Source organism: Trachypithecus francoisi, unplaced genomic scaffold, assembly GCF_009764315.1.
Source record: "Trachypithecus francoisi isolate TF-2019V2 unplaced genomic scaffold, Tfra_2.0 Lachesis_group10, whole genome shotgun sequence".
Lineage (NCBI taxonomy): Eukaryota > Metazoa > Chordata > Mammalia > Primates > Cercopithecidae > Trachypithecus > Trachypithecus francoisi.
Window position 1 is genome coordinate 92,823,877 of NW_022681455.1, and position 20,464 is coordinate 92,844,340.

General features: G+C 42.5%; 1 protein-coding gene across 2 annotated transcripts in view; it reads right to left on the minus strand.

Moving 5' to 3' along the window:
* The window catches only part of TOX3 (TOX high mobility group box family member 3), a 109,806-nt gene extending 93,712 nt beyond the window's left edge, over positions 1-16,094 (minus strand). The window contains exon 1 of one of the 2 annotated variants that reach the window (XM_033218381.1): positions 15,592-16,094. In XM_033218381.1, coding sequence (XP_033074272.1) covers positions 15,592-15,678 — 87 coding nt within the window. In that variant the 5' untranslated portion in view covers positions 15,679-16,094. The remainder of the gene's footprint in view (positions 1-15,591) is intronic. The other variant, XM_033218382.1, reaches the window with a different exon arrangement.
* Between the last annotated feature and the right edge of the window lie 4,370 nt (positions 16,095-20,464).

A 20,464-nucleotide genomic window follows, 5' to 3' on the forward strand; every position in this document is an offset into this window, starting at 1 on the left:
CTATTTTAAAAACAACGAATATATCCAGGAAAGGTGCAAAAATATAAAGGCAGGCAATCCTAGTTTGTGGTGCTGATCAATTACCACTGCAATGACGGTCAATAGTGACCCTGAGCAGAACTCAAACAGTTAAGAAAACTCACCAGCTGTTTTCCAAGGAATTTTATTTTTGCTTAAGGGTGTAAGTTTGATACTAAATACAGAGGGTGTTCAATGACAAGTAGAGGACATAGCAATTTACCCTGCAGGCCAGTGTTCCCAGTGTCTACTATCCATATTGGATTAACTTAAGTTATATATAAGGAAAGTTTTTTAAAGTTTAATAGCTATGCAATTATTGTATGGGTAATCTTTACACATTGCAAGCAATACAGGGTCGCCATATGCAATGGTGATACAAATTAAAAAGTGGGTCAATGTAAAAAATTATAAATAATAGCAGTGATAGGTAGATATAGTGGAAATGAATATGGCAAATCTGAGAACGCATTGCCCTAAACAAAAGCAAGACATTGGAAGTGTTCAGAAGGAAAATGATAGCTGTCTAAGCTATCCTTTAGAAGATTAAATCAGAAGTAAAGCATAGATTCCACTGAAGGTGAGAAAAGATGACAAGCAGGGAGCAAGGCCTGGGCTAGAATACTGACGGCTGAAAGAAAAGAAAAAGATTATCAGAAGGAAAATTAAGAAGACATGAAGACTCCCTGGACTAAGGGAACGAAAGAAACCAAGTAATCTAAATTAATTTTGAATTTTTGCACCTGGAAATGATGTGGCACTGAAAAAAATAGATATTCATAAGGAAGTTTGGGGGGCAGTGGGGATGCAGGTTGCCCTCTGGCTTATGCTGGATTTGAAAGTACGGCAGAGAGGGAGCGGTCATAGCCTGGAGAGAGCCACTATGCAGGAGATGAGAAATATAGATCACAATAGAGATGAGGATTTGAGACCCTGGGGTAGATTGCAAAAATGGCCACAATTCTCCACACCTCCGTCTATCCATGCCCTTCTGTAATGTAACTTTGTGGCTCCTCCCATCAAGAAATGGATTCTGTGTCCTCTCCCCAAGAACCTGGGCTGGCCCAGTGACTTGCTTTAGCCAGTAGAATGTAGTAGAAGGAACAGTGTGCCATTTCTGGGCCTGGACTCAAGGGTTCTTGTGTACTTTCCTGCTGTCTCAGAATACCGCCATCGTGAACAAGCCCAGGCTGGCATGCTGGAAGTGAAAGACACATGCCAGAGAATTGAAGGACTCCGGTGGACAGCCAGCCAACCTCCTGAAGCAAACCCTCCCTGCCAATCTGCAATTGACTGCAAACACATAAGAGAACCCAGAAGAGGAGAAGCACTGCCCTTCTGAGCCCAGCCTAAATTGCTGATTTGCAGAATCACAAACAAAATATGTGTTTTTGAAGTCACAAAGTTTAGAGGCGGTTTATCATTAGTGATTGATAACTGATACAAACAACACAGGTCTGCCTAAAAAGGGTAAAACATACAGAGGCAAAGGAGTAAGAGGTCAAGATTTAGCAGGATATTCCCAATCCCTGGGAAGAAGGGGGAAAGCTGTAGACAAGATGACAGGGCAATGGCGATCAGAAACATTAAAGTATATAATATCAGGGAACCAGGAACATGGGGGCAGGGGACACAGAGGATAAAAGTGGGGTTAGAAGTCAGGGATTCATCAAGGAGGTATAGCACTGGGCTTAGCAGAGCATCTGCCTAGAGAAGGCACTAGTATTTTTGCAAGAATGATTGAAGTTTGATCTGTCAAGGCAGAGCTTGCTGGAGAAGAGTGAGAAGATGGTGTCAGTAACATAACAAGGAATAGAAGTGGTCTATGGAGTGTTGAAGAGGGCCTGGGTGGGAAAGATATGGAACCCCAAGTAAAGATTACTTGTTTGAAGAAACATTCAGAGGGATGTTGAAGACGAAGTCAACAGAGTTGGACAAAAGTGTAAATGTGAATGGTCCTTTCTCTAGGACCCTACAATCACAAGTGTGGCAGGGACCATCCATGCCAGCATCACTTGGGTACTTGTAAGCAATGCCCACTCTCAGGCCCAAGCCAGACCTATTACCTGTCTTTTATCCAGATCCCCATGTGCCATTCAAGTATGAGAAGCTCTGCTCTAGGAAGTACAAAGACAAGGAACTGAAGAGCATTTAATGACATCTTGAGAAAGTCATTCTGCTTTGAATTCCCTTTCAAGCCCCCAGAAAAAAATAAGACAAAGTCTTGGCTTGGTGCTAAGCCATCTTCCACACCTACCTCCCTAACACTTGCAAATCTCCCTTTTCAACAGAGTTCAACAGAGAGCAGAGCCTTAGGCAAGCAAGGTCTCCAGTGAGATTTGAAAAACACTGTTTACACCCCTTTTGTGTTTATTTTTAGGATTTTCTTTTATGTGTGGAAAGCAATCAGGTTTTCCATTTGCAGTAGTCTTAATTTCACACTGATTTATTTAAGAGGAAAAAAGAGGTAGATAAAGCTATGTAGCATATAATAATGTGGATGCAAATGAGAAGACAGCAAAAGTTGTTACGAGTGAGGTAGCACTCAAAGCGAAGACTGGAAAATCTACAGTGGAAGTCAGAAGACATCTGGGCATATTCGAAGGTAGAAAGGCAAGAGACAGGAAAGATGGGAGCTGTTTGCAGAACCAAGAATATTCAACAGGCAGGAAGGATTGTTGGAAGGATTTATCCCAGAGCAGAAACTGCCCTCTCTGGGCCTGGAAGAAAGAAAGAACTGGTCCCTAAATGGGTGAGGATGACAAATGAGAGATCTAAGGCAGATAATATCAAATTCTTCGTAAGTAAAAGATTGGAGAGCCCCTCTAAAATGAGGGTAAGTTGGTTTGACTGGGACTGGAAAAGAGTATGAAAGACTTGGAATATCCATTGTGGACAATGCCCAAAAGAATAAACAGATGAAAAGAATTCGGCAGCAAAGACCCAGGGACAGTCAGGCAACATTAATTTTTAGTAAGGAAAATGGACACAGTTTATCCCAAAGTTGAGAAATGAAACTCTAAGGCTGACACAAAAAATACACCAGCAAAGAAAAGGGGGCGGAGGAGATTAGGTAGTAGTGGCAAGCATAGCTGACAAGTCCTCATAGTCAAGGTTACATAAAGAGTCAAAGGTTGGCCAGGTGCAGTGGCTCACGTCTGTAATTCCAACACTTCAGAGGGCCAAGATGAGAGGATCACTTGAGGCCAGGAGTTCAAGACCAGTCTGGTCAACATAGCGAGACACCATCTCTACAAAATAATTAAAACTTAGCTGGGCAACTCCTGTTCTTCTCTCATCCCTGCCTAGGCAAAATCTGCCACCAAGTCATCTTCACATCCATTGTTCTCTTGCTGCCACCAACACATCAAATACTGATTTTAAAAAATTAAAAATAAAATGTAAACTTAAACACTTCTAATAGGGATCATCACAGCTGCAGTCCAGCTCCTTGAAAATGGACAAGTGACTTCACTGTGGCATTCCTATTGCCTAGAAGTGTCTGATGCATAGTATGTCAACACACATTCACTCAAATACTAAAGCACTTGTAGTCCTAGCTACTCAGGAAGCTAAAGGAGGAGGACTGCCTGAGCCCAGGAATTTGAGTCTGCAGTGGCTATGATCACACCACTGTACTCCAGCTGGGGCAACACAGCAAGACCTTGACTCTTAAAAAAAAAAGGGGTTAATGGAAAAGCCCAGTGGACTGGACTGTGGGAACAAGATTCTCAGTGGATATAGGGATATAAGGAGCGAGAAATAAACTAGGTTTGATCAAAAAGGAAAAACATCACTTTTTTAAAAACTGGTTTTTAAAATATCAACTAAATATTAACTAATGCTCAAAATTTTGTTACCAAGAGCAGGAACTTAATAAATGGTGCTACAAAAACTCAGGAAAATTTTTGAAAAGAAGAGAAATTTGGGCCTAAAATGCAGATAATCAATTAAAATTAGGACATAATGATATGGGGTTCTTGCAAAGAACATAAATCACTGGGTATTTTAAGCATGCGCAAAATAAAATCCCAAAACTGAAGAAAGGCCCGGAAAGATATAAATCTTATCACAGTGTATCTCTGTCACCAAAAGAGGATCCTCCAAGAAGCACATAAAAACTAAAACTTTGAAGTTTAGGAAAAACAAGAACACTACAGTAAATACATAAAATTTCAAACTTTGAGATACCCCAAAAGGGTTTCTCAGACCTCACCCATCACTCACTCATGTACAGCACACCTACTGAACTACCTGGTGTCCCTTCCTCTCCACTCACTCCTTCCATAGTAATTGAGAGTTTCACTGGGCACATGGCCAGCCACAATATAAAATACATTTCCTGAGTAACCGGGTGTGGCCATGTGATGCAGGCTAGCCAGTGAGATATAAGCAAAATGACATGTGGCAGCTTCTGGAAACCTTCGTTTACCCTTGATCCACTTCAATCCCCTTCCTCCTTCTTGCCGGCTGGACCATGGAGGCTGACTGGAGGTCAACCTTGAGCCATAAGGATGAGGGTCACAGGATAGCTAGAGGCAGCTTGGCTCTTCAGGGCCACACACTAGCCTTGGACTACTTCCCTCTAGATTTGGTTAGGGAAACAAGAAATGAATATCTACTTCATTTAAGACATTGCTGTTCAAGACTTTTGCTATTACATGTACATTGAACCCTAATGTACCCTCTTTGCTATTATGGGGGCCTCCTATTCCTTGACCAAAATTTCTTCAATGGCCTGAATACTTGGATTAAAAGCAGTCACTTCAATACCTCATTTCCCTCAACTCCTGTTCTTCTCTCATCCCTGCCTAGGCAAAATCTGCCACCAAGTCAGCTTCACATCCATTGTTCTCTTGCTGCCATCAACACATCAAATACTGATTTTAAAAAATTAAAAATAAAATGTAAACTTAAACATTTCTAATAGGGATCACCACAACTGCAGTCCAGCTCCTTGAAAATGGACAAGAGACTTCACTGTGACATTCCTATTGCCTAGAAGTGTCTGACGCATAGAATGTCAACACATATTCACTCAAATACTAAACTACAACCAGATCTTCTGCTCAACAGTATTTTTATTCATCTCTAGTTCACTTCTTACCACATTTTATGTGCCAGACACTTCTCTAAATGCTAGATGTACCATGTGCATCAAAGTAAACACATCCCCTACCCTCATGAAGTTTACATTTCAGTGGAAAGAGATCAATAAGGAGCAGATGAATAAATGAACAATCAAGAAATTCAAATGGGGTATGTGCTATGAACAAAATTATGAAGGTAGAGAGATATTAATTAGAGGGATGGGGAAAGGATATTTTAGAAATTGAGATATTTTTATATGGTCAGGACATACTTGAAGATGACATCTGGGCTCAGACATGAATGCTGAGAAGAGGCCAGCCAAGTGCAGACATTTGGGGAGAGGGCTCCAGACAGAGAGAACAAGTTCAAAAAGATGGGATGAAGGCTGGTACCATTAAAACACATGAAGTGAGGGTAGAGGGGAGGAGTGGTAAGAAGAGGAAGTAGGAAAAGTACACAGGGATAGATCTCAGGCTTGCCAATCAATTCCCACGCCCATACATATTGTTATCTCTCTCTCTCCTCTCTTCCCAACATCTTTTCTACTGAAATAGATATACACTATACATATATATGTGTGTGTGTGTGTATAGTACAATATATATTTCTCATTCTATATCCATACAGCCACTGAGAATCTTGTTCCCACAGTCCAAGCCACTGGCCCTTTCCTTAACTCTTGAATTTTTTAAGAGTCAAGGTCTTGCTGTGTTTCCCAGGCTGGAGTGCAGTGGTGTGTGTACATATATACATATATATACACATGTGTGCACATATTTATATGTATATATATATGAATCTTCTGTCATCTTCTGTTTCTTTCCTATTATTGCAAATAAATAGTTACCAAGCCTTCATTTAAGGATTTAAGGGCTAACTCTAGCAATTGACCACCCAATCCATCATTCAATAGCTCTCTCACTCTCTCTCTAATCTCTTCTTCACACATGTTCAGACATTGTCTTGAAAATATCTTCTCATTAGCCCCACTTCAAAATGTCACCCTCTACCTATACACACACACATATGTATGTAAGCACATACATATGCAAATGTACCAAGACACACACATATACACGTAGTTTACTAGTACCTACTCAATACAACCTAGGATCTTTCACCATTCTAGTGTCTCCACAATTTGTTCTCAACCAACCACATCTCCCACCATGGAAAGAGAAAATCTCATATCCATAGAATATCCAGGTGACCTATAGGTTTCTTGAAGGCAGACTACATCCAATCTCAGCCCCAACAAGAAGGACATTCCTAATATAAACAATATTTATGATATCTGCATTACATAAACACAGGCTCATTTTGGTTTCCACAAAGAATAATAATAAACACAGACAGTGGAAATCTTCAGAAATCTTCAAAGTTACCAAGCTTCACTCCAGTTAGCAGTTTCAATGGACTTTGCTTTCCTATCCTACACCCACATTCTCTCATTGTGACATCAGCTTTCCTATCCTACACCCACATTCTCTCATTGTGACATCAGCTTTCCTATCCTACACCCACATTCTCTCATTGTGACATCAGCACTGTTTTTCCTCCAACAGCTCCATACTCTTAGCTCATGTGGCTTCCAAGAAGATGCCAGTGTCCAGCTCCCCCACTGGCATGCCTACATGGCTATGAGCCTGGGCATGGGACCCAAGTCTATCCAATAAGACTTGATCCAGAAAAGTTGCTGAAACAAGCAACAAAGCATCTCTCCCTCTTGAGAAGGCTGAGCTGTGAGAATGTAACTTGGAGCTGCTGCTGGACAACTTCCCACTGCTTGAGTACAGCCTGGTTGATTTTTAAAAAAAAGAAAAAGAAAAGAAAACGATGAAAGCAGAGCTAATATAAGAAAGTCTTGATAGCATCCCTTGAGACTCTAGATCCAGCTATGCCTGAAACAAAACTTACAATCCCTTTTCTATTTAACTCAGTTTCACTGAAGTCTTTTTCTCACTTGCAACCAGAGCATTTTTACTAAAACAATCATTTTAACCACTTTTGCATTAAACTTTTTTATTAGAATTTTTTAAATAAGTAAAATAATAAAGGTTGAATCTCTCATTAAAGATAAGTTGGCATCAAGGAGCGGCATGAAGGATCTACCAAGTATGTTTTATTAACTGTTCGATATTTCTAGATTTAACTCATCCCCTTTTGCAAGAAGATCAACTTCCAACCAATCATACATATTTCATAAAAGTTTTCTAGTCAGGTCAGCATTTTGAACTTCTACTTCCTACACCTAGGAGATTTTTTAAAGAAACTGTAGAATTTTTATTATTCTACAGTAAATCCCTTGCTTATTACAAATTAGCTGTAGAAATTGCTGGAAAAAATCTCACAATATGGTAGTTATACTACATCCATTTAAAATAACTTCAATTTTAAAACTCACTCTTATCACCATATTTGACATAATTCTTCTGCATAAACAATTTAGTCAATGTAGATAAGGCTACATGAAATTTTCAGTATTTGGAATAGAAGGATCCAGCTTAAAACCTCACTCCCCCAAAAGAATGAGTGTAGATCATTCAAATATGAATTTAGAGTAAAAACTCAAATGTGTCTTCATATTAGCCCATTTGTGTATCTTCAAATTCTTCTTTTATAAACAAAGCAAAATTGAATTAAGATTAAAGATAGAATGTTAATCATACAAGAAGGGCCATTTTCCAGGGCCTGGTGTGTTTTACACAAGCATGAAACATATTTAAGAGAACATGGCCTCCCTGAGGAAGAGATTAAGGATACAAACCTAGGAAACAAAGAAAATAAAACGATCTACCTCAAAGGGATAAGATTAAACCTGTGAGAAGCTCATGCAGACCTTAAATGAAAGCCTCTACTCCTTATATTTTTAAACAGGGTTTTTTTTTTTTTTTTTTTTTAGAGCACTAAATCCACCTTCAAAATATATTTGAATTTGTAAGCATACTTAGCAAAAATCCTATCCTTTCTTATTAACCATACTCAAAACAGATTCTCTAAGATAGTTATGACACCATTAACATTTCACAAAACCCAAAAAAATACGTTTCCCAGAAAAATAAATGTTTTCATTCATGAACGGCTAATATGGTTTTAAATTATGTTATTGAAAATTTCCCATCATTCCCCCTTAATAACCACTTAAGAATGTTTCCTTCCAAACAACTATTAAGAGAGAAAGGATGCTTCATCATGCAAACACACACACAAACACACATTCCTTGTTTATGTCATTGTTTTTAATGGTGCAATAGGATTTCCAAATTCTCCCAGTTTCACATGTTACTTCCTAAATTACTGCCTTACTGACTGGGAAGCTGAATTGGCAACACCAGCCAATCCTCAAGTCCAAGGATGTTGTCCTTGCTTTTCCTGTCGCCTTCTCTTGAAGGACTCAAATTCATTTCCATTGCTTTAACACAAACAGAAAGACTCCAACTTTGGTTGTTCAGCCCTGAACTCTCTCTTGAGTTCCAGTGCATGACTCTGTAAGAATATACCACTGAAATATCCAAAATGAGCTTTATCTGGTTATCTTTCCTCAAAACCAGCTTCTCCTCTCTCTGTTCTGCTTCCACTCAAGGTCTTACCATTCGTCCAGGCCCCAAATTCAAACACCCTCAATCATTTCTGCTTCCTCTTTCTGCCTTCCCAAGTCGGGAGGTTCTCTTTAGTGCTTTCTTTTCTTTTGCATCCAAATTCACATATCCTTGATTCAAATCCTTCCCATACCTTACCTCAACTGGGTGATGGCATCCTACCCAGTCTCTCCTACTCTTGCCGGGGCCTACACCAATCTACTCAAAAGGTCAGATCCATCTTTACAAAAGTAAAACTCTAACCAAGCCATCAGTCCACTTAACATTTTTCAGGCGAGGCGCAGTGGCTCACGCCTGTAATCTCAGCACTTTGGGAGGTCAAAGGCAGGAGGATCACTGGAGGCCAGGAGTTCAAGACCAGCCCTGGCAACATAGCAAGACCCTGTCTCTGCAAAAAAAATAAAATGAAAAAGTTAGCCAAGCATGGTGAACACACACCTGGGGTCCCAGCTACTCAAGAGGCCTCCCAGGAGGCCTGAGTAGCTGGGACCACAGGTATGTGTGGATCTCTTGAGCCTGGGAAATCAAGGCTGCAATAAGCCATGGTCACTGCACTCAAGCCTGGGTGACACAGCAAGACTCCATTTCAAAAAATATGTATGTATATATGTATATTCTTTGAATGCACTCAGGTGCAGACACTGTTGACTGTCTTTCCAACAGCCTTCTTCCTTGCTAACAGAGCGTAACACTAATTAATTACGCTCATGTGGCAATGCCCAGCCTCAGGGATGATGATGGATTGGTCTAAACTGATCACAGTAATCTTCCTCTTTGCTAGTGAGTGGCCTAGGGTTGGTACACAACCCACTTCTGACCAGTAAGATAAAAAAGAGGGTCTAGTGGAAAAAGTTTTCCTTCTTGCCAACAGATGTACAGGAAGAGAAAGTATTCATTTGCTACCACTCCCACCACCATCACCTTGCTTCTCATTTTGTGTTTTCATGTGAGGATGTGACACCCAGAGCTACAGCAGCCAACTTGTGGCCATGGGAAGACTGCTAAAACTCCAAGGACAGCAGAATAAAAAGAAAATCAAAGAAGGGCTCTTAAAGACATCAATGAACCATCCAAGACAGCCTAGCACTGCCAACCTAAAGACTTCTTTGAAGATAAACCTGTGTCTTTTATGGTTTATGCCACCGTTTTTTCTGTTATCTGCAGCCCAAAGCACTCTAACTGATAAACTTAGAAAGAGCAAACTCTTGACCTTACCACAGAAGGCCCTCTGCATGATGTGCTACTCAAAGTGTAGTCTACAGACCCACAACCTTGGCATTGCCTGGGAGCCCAGCCCTGGGCCCATGAATCAGAATCTCCAAGGGTAAAGGCCAAAAGTCTGTGTTATATAACAAGCTCCCAGCTGGTTCTTGTGCATGGTGAAGTTTGAGAAACACTGCTCTACAAAGTTATCACAAATTACTTTTTACCATCTCAGCTACTATCCTACATAGGATGAGGTGCACTTGATTTGCAATTTGTCTGGTGATAGTAACCTTACTGGGTTTGAGCATCATTTGTTGCTCCTTTAGTTTCTTCTCCTCTTAATCAAAGTCTTCAAACTTGAAGCCTCCAGGACCCGAGAGGATTACAAAGGTCTGAATATAAGACAGGCTGTGAAGTAGGCCGTGATGAACTACGGGGTACAGGCACGTCTGAAGGACACCGAGCAGACGTTGTCATACAAGGAAATTGGTTCTGTGTTTTCACATTTCTAAAGAAAAGCTGGAATCCAGATTTATATGCAAAGTTTTTTAGATATAGACAACCAAGGTTGTTTTAATACTCTGCAGATTAAACAAATTTTCAAGTGGATTCACATCCAGCTGAGTTTGTGACATGAAGTAGAGATTCCTTGAAATATCGACACATACTTTGAAAACTGTGACCACATAGCTTCACTGACTTCATTTAAAATGACTAAAATTAATTTTCTTTGGCTAACTATATGCTAGTCTCTACTGAGCACAGGGTCTTCATCAATAGCCCAGCATCTGGAGTGGTCAAATAAAGAGTTTGTGGACCTCTAGTTAGGGGCAGCAGGACTGTTTTATCCATTAATCACTATAGACCACACACTTAGAACTGCAAGCTTCTCATGGGTCCACAACAACATGAGAAAAAAATAAACTGGCCACACAATACCAGAAAACTACAAAATTACAACTAATAGATGTGAAGCTAAATGTTTACAAAATGTAAACATAAGTCAATGGATCCATATCAATTCGGATATGGTATCATATCACATTAGATTAAATGCAGGAAAGTGGATGCATTTTAATGTTTGATGGGGCGTGGAGGGGAGCTCAGATCAATAGTGCTTAGAGCTGCCAAGGTTCTAAAAAGGCCCTGGGTACCAACCTGAAGCCAACCATTCTGTGGTAAGTCTAGTCTTCACAGGTGTCACAAATTTCTTTATGCAGCTCTACTCTATTCTATTCAACTGTCTACATAGTTGGACATGAGAGTAGAACTGTCCACATAGTTGCACATAAACCATAAATGACTATTAAAAAATTATGTTTGGATCCTCATCTACACATGAATTTAAGACAAGAAGTGCAAGAATCAGCACACAAGCAAGTTTTGAGGGTCCCACATAATGATTTTAACTATTTTTTGTTAATTTATTACAACATTTAAAATTCATGATAATTCACATAAAAACCCAGATTATCATCCTCTTGAAAAAAGAATTGTAAAGTATAGAGATATCGGGCCCAAATGTTGGCAGGGCAACAGTCTACTAATGCTGATTAAGGCTACCCCTTTAAATGGGGTATGTTCTCTACTTGGCCACAAACCCTATCTCCATGTAGGCTAACTTACTGTCCCCCCCAAGAGACAATTGAGTTTATGTTCCCTGGTCTAAGGCTCTTAGAAAAACCTTATTTCTTTTTCACAATGTGGCTTCAATATCTTACGTGAAGACTTGTCATGATAGGATATAGGAATCTCTCAATCTAAGAAGAGTTTCAATCGAATTCCCCTCTCAATATGTTCTCAATTGAACCATGATCCCCAAGAAGATGGATAAATGACAAATTACCCTTCCGTTTCTTTTGTCCTTCAAGCTAGCCAAGGCAGAAGCCCAATCAGGTGGAGTCAAAGCACTAATATAAGAATGTCTTAATTAAGCAGAGTGATCAATAAATAATACACATAATAATTAGAAAGCAAAGTCTGGGACTGATAGAATAAAAACAACATAGCACTGATCTACGTAAGGATGAGAGGTCAATAGCCATAATTCAAAAGGAAAAGCCCTAAAAATATGCAGAAATAGCTAGTAAATAGAGTTTAGTCCAAGTTCGTTAATAACTCACTATATGATTTCACCTCACACCTACATTAAATACAGTATCTTATTTTGGGATGGCAGAATTCTGACAACTACAGGTTGAGTATCCCTTATCTGAAATGCTTAGGACTAGAAGTTTCAGATTTAGGGGTTCTTTTGATTTTGGAATATTTGGATAATACTTACCAGTTCAGCATCCCTAATCCAAAAATCTGAAATCTGAAATGTTCCAATGAGCATTTTCTTTGACCGTCACATCAGTGCTCAAAAAAGTTTTGGATTTTGGAGTATGTTGGATTTCAGATCAGTGCTACTTAAATTATATTTGCTAATTGATATTCTGTGTATTATTTTCTTACTGGTGAAAAGACAAATTGAACTCAGGAAAGAAAAATTACAAATATATAGTGAAAGAGTCACCAATTCATTTGAGTAACATAATGAGTTTTTATTTCTTAATATATGGGGTTTAATTTGTTAACCACACCAGAAAAAGAAATGTTCAAACAGTCAACTTTCTACTTGAAATTAAAATGGAAATTAGCCCTTAGGAAACAGTGATGACTTTAAGTTTATACATCAGTGGCTGGTTCATGAATTATTAACTGATTTTAATGATCCTGGCTATATTTTATTTGAAGTTATTCTCCTACTTGCAACGACTTTTGAACCCACAAAACTCTTTCATCCATTCTCCATAGACACAGTACACTTTCATGAGCGCTGACATTTGAAAAGGATCCATATACTCACAGAATGTAAAGATAATACACATGCATATAATTTATACAAAGGACTCTGGTCATTTGTTAAAGAGAGAAATGAATGAAACCCTATTATTCACGGTTTGTAAATAAATTTAAAGATAAGCGCTAACTTTCACTTGTTAAGCCTAGAGCCAAGAGTTCTGTGTTTCTTCTAAAGTTTCCCAGATGGTCATTAAAACAAGAGAGGGCAGAAACATACTTTCTTTGAAATCCATCATTTCCTATCCAGAACGATAATACATGTCATCAAAAGTTAAGTCTTTAGAGATTAATTAATAATTTGAGTATTTTCAAATAAAATAAATGCATGTCTTTACATGCTAGTTTTTACATTTTCAGTATAAACCTATATTGAACAGCACCACTTCAGACACACAAATTAGCTGTGAAACAAAATGCTATAAACCTTTAATTAGCACTTGCTGCTTTATACCCATAAAGTTAATACTTCCTCTTCTACTATATTCTCTGTAAAGAAAAATTATGGAAAATTAAATTGTGTTTTTCACTTCTGAAAATAAAAGTAGCAAAATATAGTATTGTGGCTCAGTTTAAAGATAGTTATATTTTTACCTGCAAGGAAGTCAATACAAACATCCCTTAAAATAAGTATAATTTGATTCCTACCAATATTAAGCGCTATGTCTAACTTTTGTAACTTGGGTACACAGAGCACTGATGACGATCAGATTGCTAAATAAGTAAGAAAGCAAGTTATTTCAGGCAAATAGCTGCATTAAGAAAATACGACAGTAAGCCAAATTGCATCCACACTCCTGAAGCTGAACAAGCATCTCGATAAATAATGTCTGTTTTCAAGCTTTATATACCCTTCCTGAAATAAATGTTCTGAGCTTAAATAGACTCAAAATAGCCTTTCTCAGAAAATAAAAAAGAGACATACACAAAACACCCCCAATTTCCTCTGGTCCCTTGAAGTACCCTTGGGATCCCAGTGAACAGAGATTTGCCACGCATTGCAGTCACTGCATTTGTACAATAGGTTTCTATTTTGGTGTCATTCGAGTGTTGCTGATCTTAAATCAGAGAAAGAAGGAGTTACATTAGGCAAGGTAATGGCTTCCAAAAATAAGAGCATGCCCAGTTTATACAAGGCTTGCATCCACATGCTAAGTTGTAAGGAGATAAATAATACCCCACTGGAACAATTAGGTGGATTCTCAGAAACACTACATACTTAATTAGGCTGCCTAAGTCCCTTACTGAGCATACATGGGGGACTTTTTAAAGCATTTAACAACCTGAGTAAATCCAAAATCAGAGGACACAAACTAATCCTTAACTCTGGCTCCAGCGATCGGCCTTTTCTTGCCTCTTTTTAAATGCTTAGCGTAGCCCTTAGAATGCGGAGAGCAGGAACGCTCCAACCACCAAAGGGTTAAAGCACAAGGAATAAAGTCCCCTCGATCTATATTTGTTGGGAGGCCCCTCTGTGCCAGACGCGGAGCTGGGCGATGATGACACTGGAAGGCGAGCAAGAGAGACCCTAATGTTTTTTTACAAACTTCAGCACTGGAGTTGGGAACGGAGTATAAACAAATAGAAAGGAACACGAGCCTCCATCAGCCACGGGGCACAGCAAACTGTTCCTCACTCTAGATGCAATTCCTCCTCTTCCTGTTATTTATTCATTAGTTTTGTTTAGCACCTTTCTTTTAGCAGACTCCTTATTTCCTCCTGTTATCCAAGCAATCATAAACAAACTACGATTTGAAAGAAAAAGGGAGGGAGGAGGGAGGAGCAGGAGGAAGGGTAAAGAAAACCACATTCAAAAGGTACAGGCCATCCAGAGCCCGGCTGTTTCTCTGAATCTCGCCCTCAGGGTGATGTTTTCGGCAAATTCGGCGTTGGGGGCTTCAGGGAGGACAGAGGACACCGAGGGGTGGTGGTGGTGGTGGTGGTGGTGGGAGGGCGGGGGGGAATTCCGCGCGGCCCGGGTACCAGGGCTGCGACTCTCGCCCGCCTCGCTGCTCCGAGGGGCGCCCGCTGCCCTTCTGAGGTCCACCTAGCCACCTGGAACGCTCGGTCCTCGAAGTTGGCGCAGGGGGAGGTGGAGAAGGTGAGGTGACTCCAGGGTATGGTGTGGAGGTCTCCAATCCCGATCTCCCCGAAATGCAAAACTTACCACCCCCGCCCCAGAAAAAAAATGAGAGGAGAGAAGCCACTTACGCTAAGCGGGGAGGGGCGGGCACCCCTGTTCCGAGGTCCAAAGCGCCCTAGCGAATGGGCAGCAAAGGCCACCTGCGGGGTCCCACCACTTACCCCATTCCCCTGTCCAAGGCATACTCAAAAGTTTGTTCCTTTCAGTCCGTAAGCTGCCCCGAGGCCGGCTCTCGAGTAGGTGGGGGGAGGTAAGGACTGGGAGTGGGGGAGGGCAAGATCATCGGACTAGGAGATCAGGGACCCCCTGCGTTGCCCCCCCCTCCACTCACTCCAGGGGGCCTGTGATCGTGTTTACTAATAACAGCAACAAACAATCACACAGGAGCCCCTCTTTTAGTCCTCGGGCTCTCTTCGCTTCTTTGGTGCAGCAAAGGAGAGTCTGGCGGGGAGGTGGGAGGGAGCGGAGAGGCTGAGGGGAGCGCCGGCTGGGGGACAAAAAGCGAAGTGGGATGGGGCAGAAACATAAGCGGGGAGAGCTGGACAGAGACGAAGGCTCAAAGGTAAAGGAGTAAACAGGGGAGGAAAGAGGCCAAAGAAAAGTGCAGCAGGCGGTGAGCCTGAGCGCCTGGCGCGCCCGGGATGGGGAGGTGGCCCCCGCCCACCCGCCCCCCCGGCCCGGCCCGGTCACCTTGCTGTAGCCGTAGTACCCCAGGCACTGTGCGAAGTCTAGGCTGGCAGGGTCCCCGGCCGCCGCGGGGTAGAACCTAACATCCATGCCGGAGCCGGGCCCGGGGCCGGGGGCCGGGACTGGGGTTCGCCGGGGCCGGGACCCGCCTCCTCGCCGCCGCTAGCTCCACCGTCGGGGGCGCCCGGGGGTGGCGCGCCGGACTCGCGGTCGGAGGAGCGCCGCGACGGGAGCCGGAGAAGCCCGGGAGCCGCGGCCGCCGCACACAAAGGCGCGGCCACGCGAGCCGCGGGAGAGCGGGAGGCGGCCCGGAGGACGCGCCCCGCCGGGGCACCGAGACAGCGCTGCGCGCGGGCCGGGCGCCGAGGGCGCGGGGCGCGGCGCGGGGGCCCGGGACGGCGCGGCGAGTTCAGGTGCGCTGGGCGAGGCTGGGACGGCGGCGGCGGCGGCTGGCCCCGCTCCTCCTCCTCCTCCCCGGGCGGACTGAGGAGACGAGCCGCGGAGACAAGGGGCCCGGCCCCTCCCCTCCTTCTCCCCCTCCTGCCTCCACCGCCGGTCCCCTCCCCGCGCCGCCGCCGCTCCGCCCCTCCCACCGCGGGCAGCTGGCGCGCTGCCCGCCCCGCCGGTGCGCTCCTCGGCCCGGACCGCCTCCGGGCGCGCCCACCCCGCCCCGCCGGCCCCATCACCCCCGCCGCGGCCTCCCCCTCTCCGGGGCCCCTCTTCTCCCCACCTCGCCCCCCTTCCCGCTCCGGTCCTCTTTGTCCCCGCTGCCTCGGAGCGCTCCTCTCTCCCCTCCTTTCCTCGGCCGAAGCGGACGCCAGCCCTGCGTCCCGTGTGTCCCACCTTCCTCCTGCGCGACCACCGCTTCCCCGGGCCCCAGCATCCCTAGGCCCTCTGCTCCCTTCCTGTCGCTTTCCTCCCCACGCCCCGCTTCCTTCCTTACGGGTGCCTGTGCCCGGGCCCCTCTCCTCGACCCCGCCTTGCCTTTCGAATGTCCCCTGCGTGGACACACCTAACCCAGACGCCAACCTGCAAGAGTGTCTCCCGGTAACCGGGAACCGGGACCCCAAGTTCACCTGTAGGATTTCCCAGAAGGGGTGTTGGGGCCTGACCTTTCACAGGTAGGCAGACTTGAAGCTTCCCAAGTGAAGCCTCATGTCGGTTCTCTTCGTATTCTCTTTGCTCTTGTTTGTATTCGAAAGGCATTTGAGTAACTGGATCTAGGCAGATCATTCACTGCTCTTAGAGAGAAAATGTCCCTATTTTCCTAAAAGGTCCTAGCTGATTAACTTCCCCACTCTGCATTCACCCACCCCCTCTTTATTTCTTTATCTTTCTTAAGCTCCATCTTTTTATTTATTTATTTTCTCATCGGCTTTATTGCTTTGAGTTAATCTGAGAGTTTGGCCTTCAGCCTTGTCGAAGGGAAGAGGCTTTATACTAGATGGGAACGTTGTGGAGAGGCCGTGAGATCTGCCCCCTCCCCAGTTTAGTTATCTGCGAGCCACTGTAACCAGAACGGAGACATTCTGAAATACTTCCTATGACACTCGCTAACAGTTTCGTCCCCTGATCACACCTTGCTGGCCCAGGGCCTGAGCTTTTTCAGACAAGCATGACATGGGTTTTCTTTTCATTTCTTCTGTTCTCCAAAGTGGATCGGGCTTGCGACACCTGTGTGTGTACCTTCGCTCAATATTATCTTTCTGGAACGGAGCAGAAAAAAATAAACTTCAATTAGGTGAAAGTTTCTGTATTTGCTCTTCTCTTAGCAAAAACTTGGGTCAGGAGACTGCATGAGAGAGCAGTGTGTACTCAGAAAAGAAACAACTGCTCACATTGTCCCTGGGTTGACTCCTATTCCCACCCTCCCGAAAAAGCTTTGGTTTCCCCTCCCTAGTCTCCATTTAACGTTGACAACCCAGCGGCGCTCCCTAATGGCCCAGCAGGTTGCACAAATTGACAGCGAGCTGAGATATTATCAGGACAACACCCCATTGAGTAAGTTCTTGAAACGCAGAAGTGGAGGCCCTTTCTGTGGGCCACTGGGCGCCTGTGGCCTTTCCACCAATCAGAGCTGGAGGTTGCAGTGGCCACCTGTTGTCTAGCAAAAGAACATCTTTTAAGTTTCGCTATTAGTATTTAACAATAGCCTATAGAGCACGATCTTGTCACAGGAGAGGAGCAATGTGATGATCTGGGGTACCAAAAAAGAATTTTAAAAAAAAATTTGTTTTTACAGATAGCTCTTACAAGGAGCCAAAAGTCTGGAAAGCTAAGTTTTTCTTTGCAGACTCACAATCCTCACCTTCTGCGCATTCCGTTTTGCATCTGGAGCAATCTGAGCTTGATTAAAGGACGAGGAAAAGTATAATCAAAGTTACAGAGACTAAACTTGAACTTGTAATCAGACTTCGAGGATCAGGAATATAAATACGCTTCGCAGTGGAAACCCGCTAGCTGCAAGAATGGGAATTGCAAGTGGGCTGATGTACTGCATTCAGCTTTGGGCGGTGGAGCCTAGAAAATGAAGCGAGAACTTTACCCCTAAGGCTCTCAGGAGTTAGGAATGCTCAATGACAATCCCTAACTTCTGGCCATTGTTTTGGAAATCTTTCTCTTAAATTTCCCTTCCCTGTTAGGATGCAAATACTTTTGAGAAGGGAACAATACTCATCCGTCTGCATTTTATTATTTGATTTAGGATGTAAGGTAAGCAAAAGATCTGAGTTTAGATTTTGATTTGGGGGGAGGGGAAGAATTCGGATGATGAGCTGAAGACGTGTATGTTGAGGCATTTCGAATGAGAAAATCACTGGAACAGAAAAAGGGCATTGGGCAAGGCTGCTGACTTGACGATTTTGCCCAATCTCCACGCATTTGGCAGCTAGCTATATTTATTTATTTATTTATTTATTTATATAAGTACCTACCATGTGCCAGACATGATTTTAGGCACTTGTGAATGAGAAAGAGGATTCGATTCCCAACATGACACATATAGAAGTCCTCAAAGAGGACTATGAATTGAGCTCTTGGAACACAAAATACACACGTACTCACATGCACACATGTATACATACCCTGAACCATCCCAGTCACCTGGAGATACTGTCATGGCACAGCCACTAGCTGCTGTTGAGAGAAGCAACATGAAAAACAAACTCACATACAGTGTGAAGGATGCCAGCCTCTACATCCCCATGGTATTTGTATAAGAAGGCTCAAGGGATGAGGCAGTGCACACTGCTAGATCATTGCTGGATCCCAAGAACCTCAGACCATGCTTGGTGCATAGTTTGTTTGCAGGAAATAAATATTCATTAAAGAAAGAAAGTTTAGAAAGAACATGGGAAGGAAGAAGGAAAAAAAAATCAGAATGTTTTAATAGTGTAATTTATTTACACTATTTATTTGCAGGGAACCTTAAGGCAGGATTTGAGAAGAGTGTATCCAGGGCCTCTGATGTGAATTAGAACAATCTACCTTGGGTGGGGTGAGGGCCTTTTGCACCCTGCTGTTGTAGACTCTTCGTAAATATTAAAACTAGGATCCTATGTGGTTTCCTTTAGAACTGATCTGATTACACTCTCCATTGCTTTTGCACTATCATCTAATTTTAAGGGTTCCAGTGGTTTTGAAGACTATCCATTAAAAACTTTAGAATGATGCTTTAAAAAATTAAATGCAATTGTAACTGTCATGGTATTTGTTATCTTAAGGGTGTCACTGTTTTCAGTCTGTCAGCAGTCTTGTTTCTGAAAGCCATAGACAAAGGTTTCCTTTATACTGGATTAGCCTTGAATTTGAAGAAACTTCTCCAAGAACATATCTTAAATATGCTTTGAATTTATGCTGAACAATGCTAACAGTTATTGACTTAGAAGGGCAGCAGAAGAATCAGTTCTGCAGCCAAAATGCAACTTCTGGGCTTAAGAAAATTCCTTTAGGGTTTTGAGATGATTTGGATCAAAACTGTCCATCTTATAATGCTTGATGTTTCTAATTAAATAGTTGATGTCATCCAAAAATCCCTTAAAAATGGGGAGAAAATACACAAACTTTACATTGTGGGAAAACTACCTTACATCTTGACAGAAGCTGAAACCTTTCTCTACTTTATCTGGTTTCAAATTATGCAAGAAAGTCCCCATGAGGACTTCATTAAACCTGCCAGAGTTTTATAACCAAAAACCTCACTGGAACCCCCACTTTTACAAATCTATGAAAGTAATTTAACCCCTCCATGTTCTGCTTGCCCAAGATGAGACACAAATACTATTAAACAGTATATACAGTTTAATTCTCTTGAGTTTGGGTGATGAAAAATCCTATCCAAATATTATGATCCTTGCAATATGTAATGTAACCAAATTATCGGTAGCTCCAAGTGGAAATTAACAAGGCCAGGGCTACTCACGTTTCTTCTCATCTGTTCTCATAGTAACAGCTAATGTATTATATTGCTAAAATATCTTATATTCTGTTTTATATCTGAACTTGGTGTTGTGTCATAAATCGTAGCATTCCTATCCAGCCTGGATTCTTAATATGGGTATCTTCATGAAATTTAGGAGAGTTTCGTATCTGCGAATCAACACTTCACATGCATAGTCTAAACCACATGCAGATAAAAGCAAGTCAGAACCTACCAAGACTCTCACCATAGTGAACCTACACATGGTATAGAGGAAGAATTCTTACCTGGGGGACCTGATGACACATCACCAGTGTAGGACATAAAACGAATTACCATAGAGAGATCTACGCAGGAATTACAGTGTGAAAAAAATCCCCAAGCATAGCCATTGTTAGCTTCAGTTTTCAGGGAATCTAAACTCTTCTGGTCTGAAGATGTGAGCTATTTTGATATTTT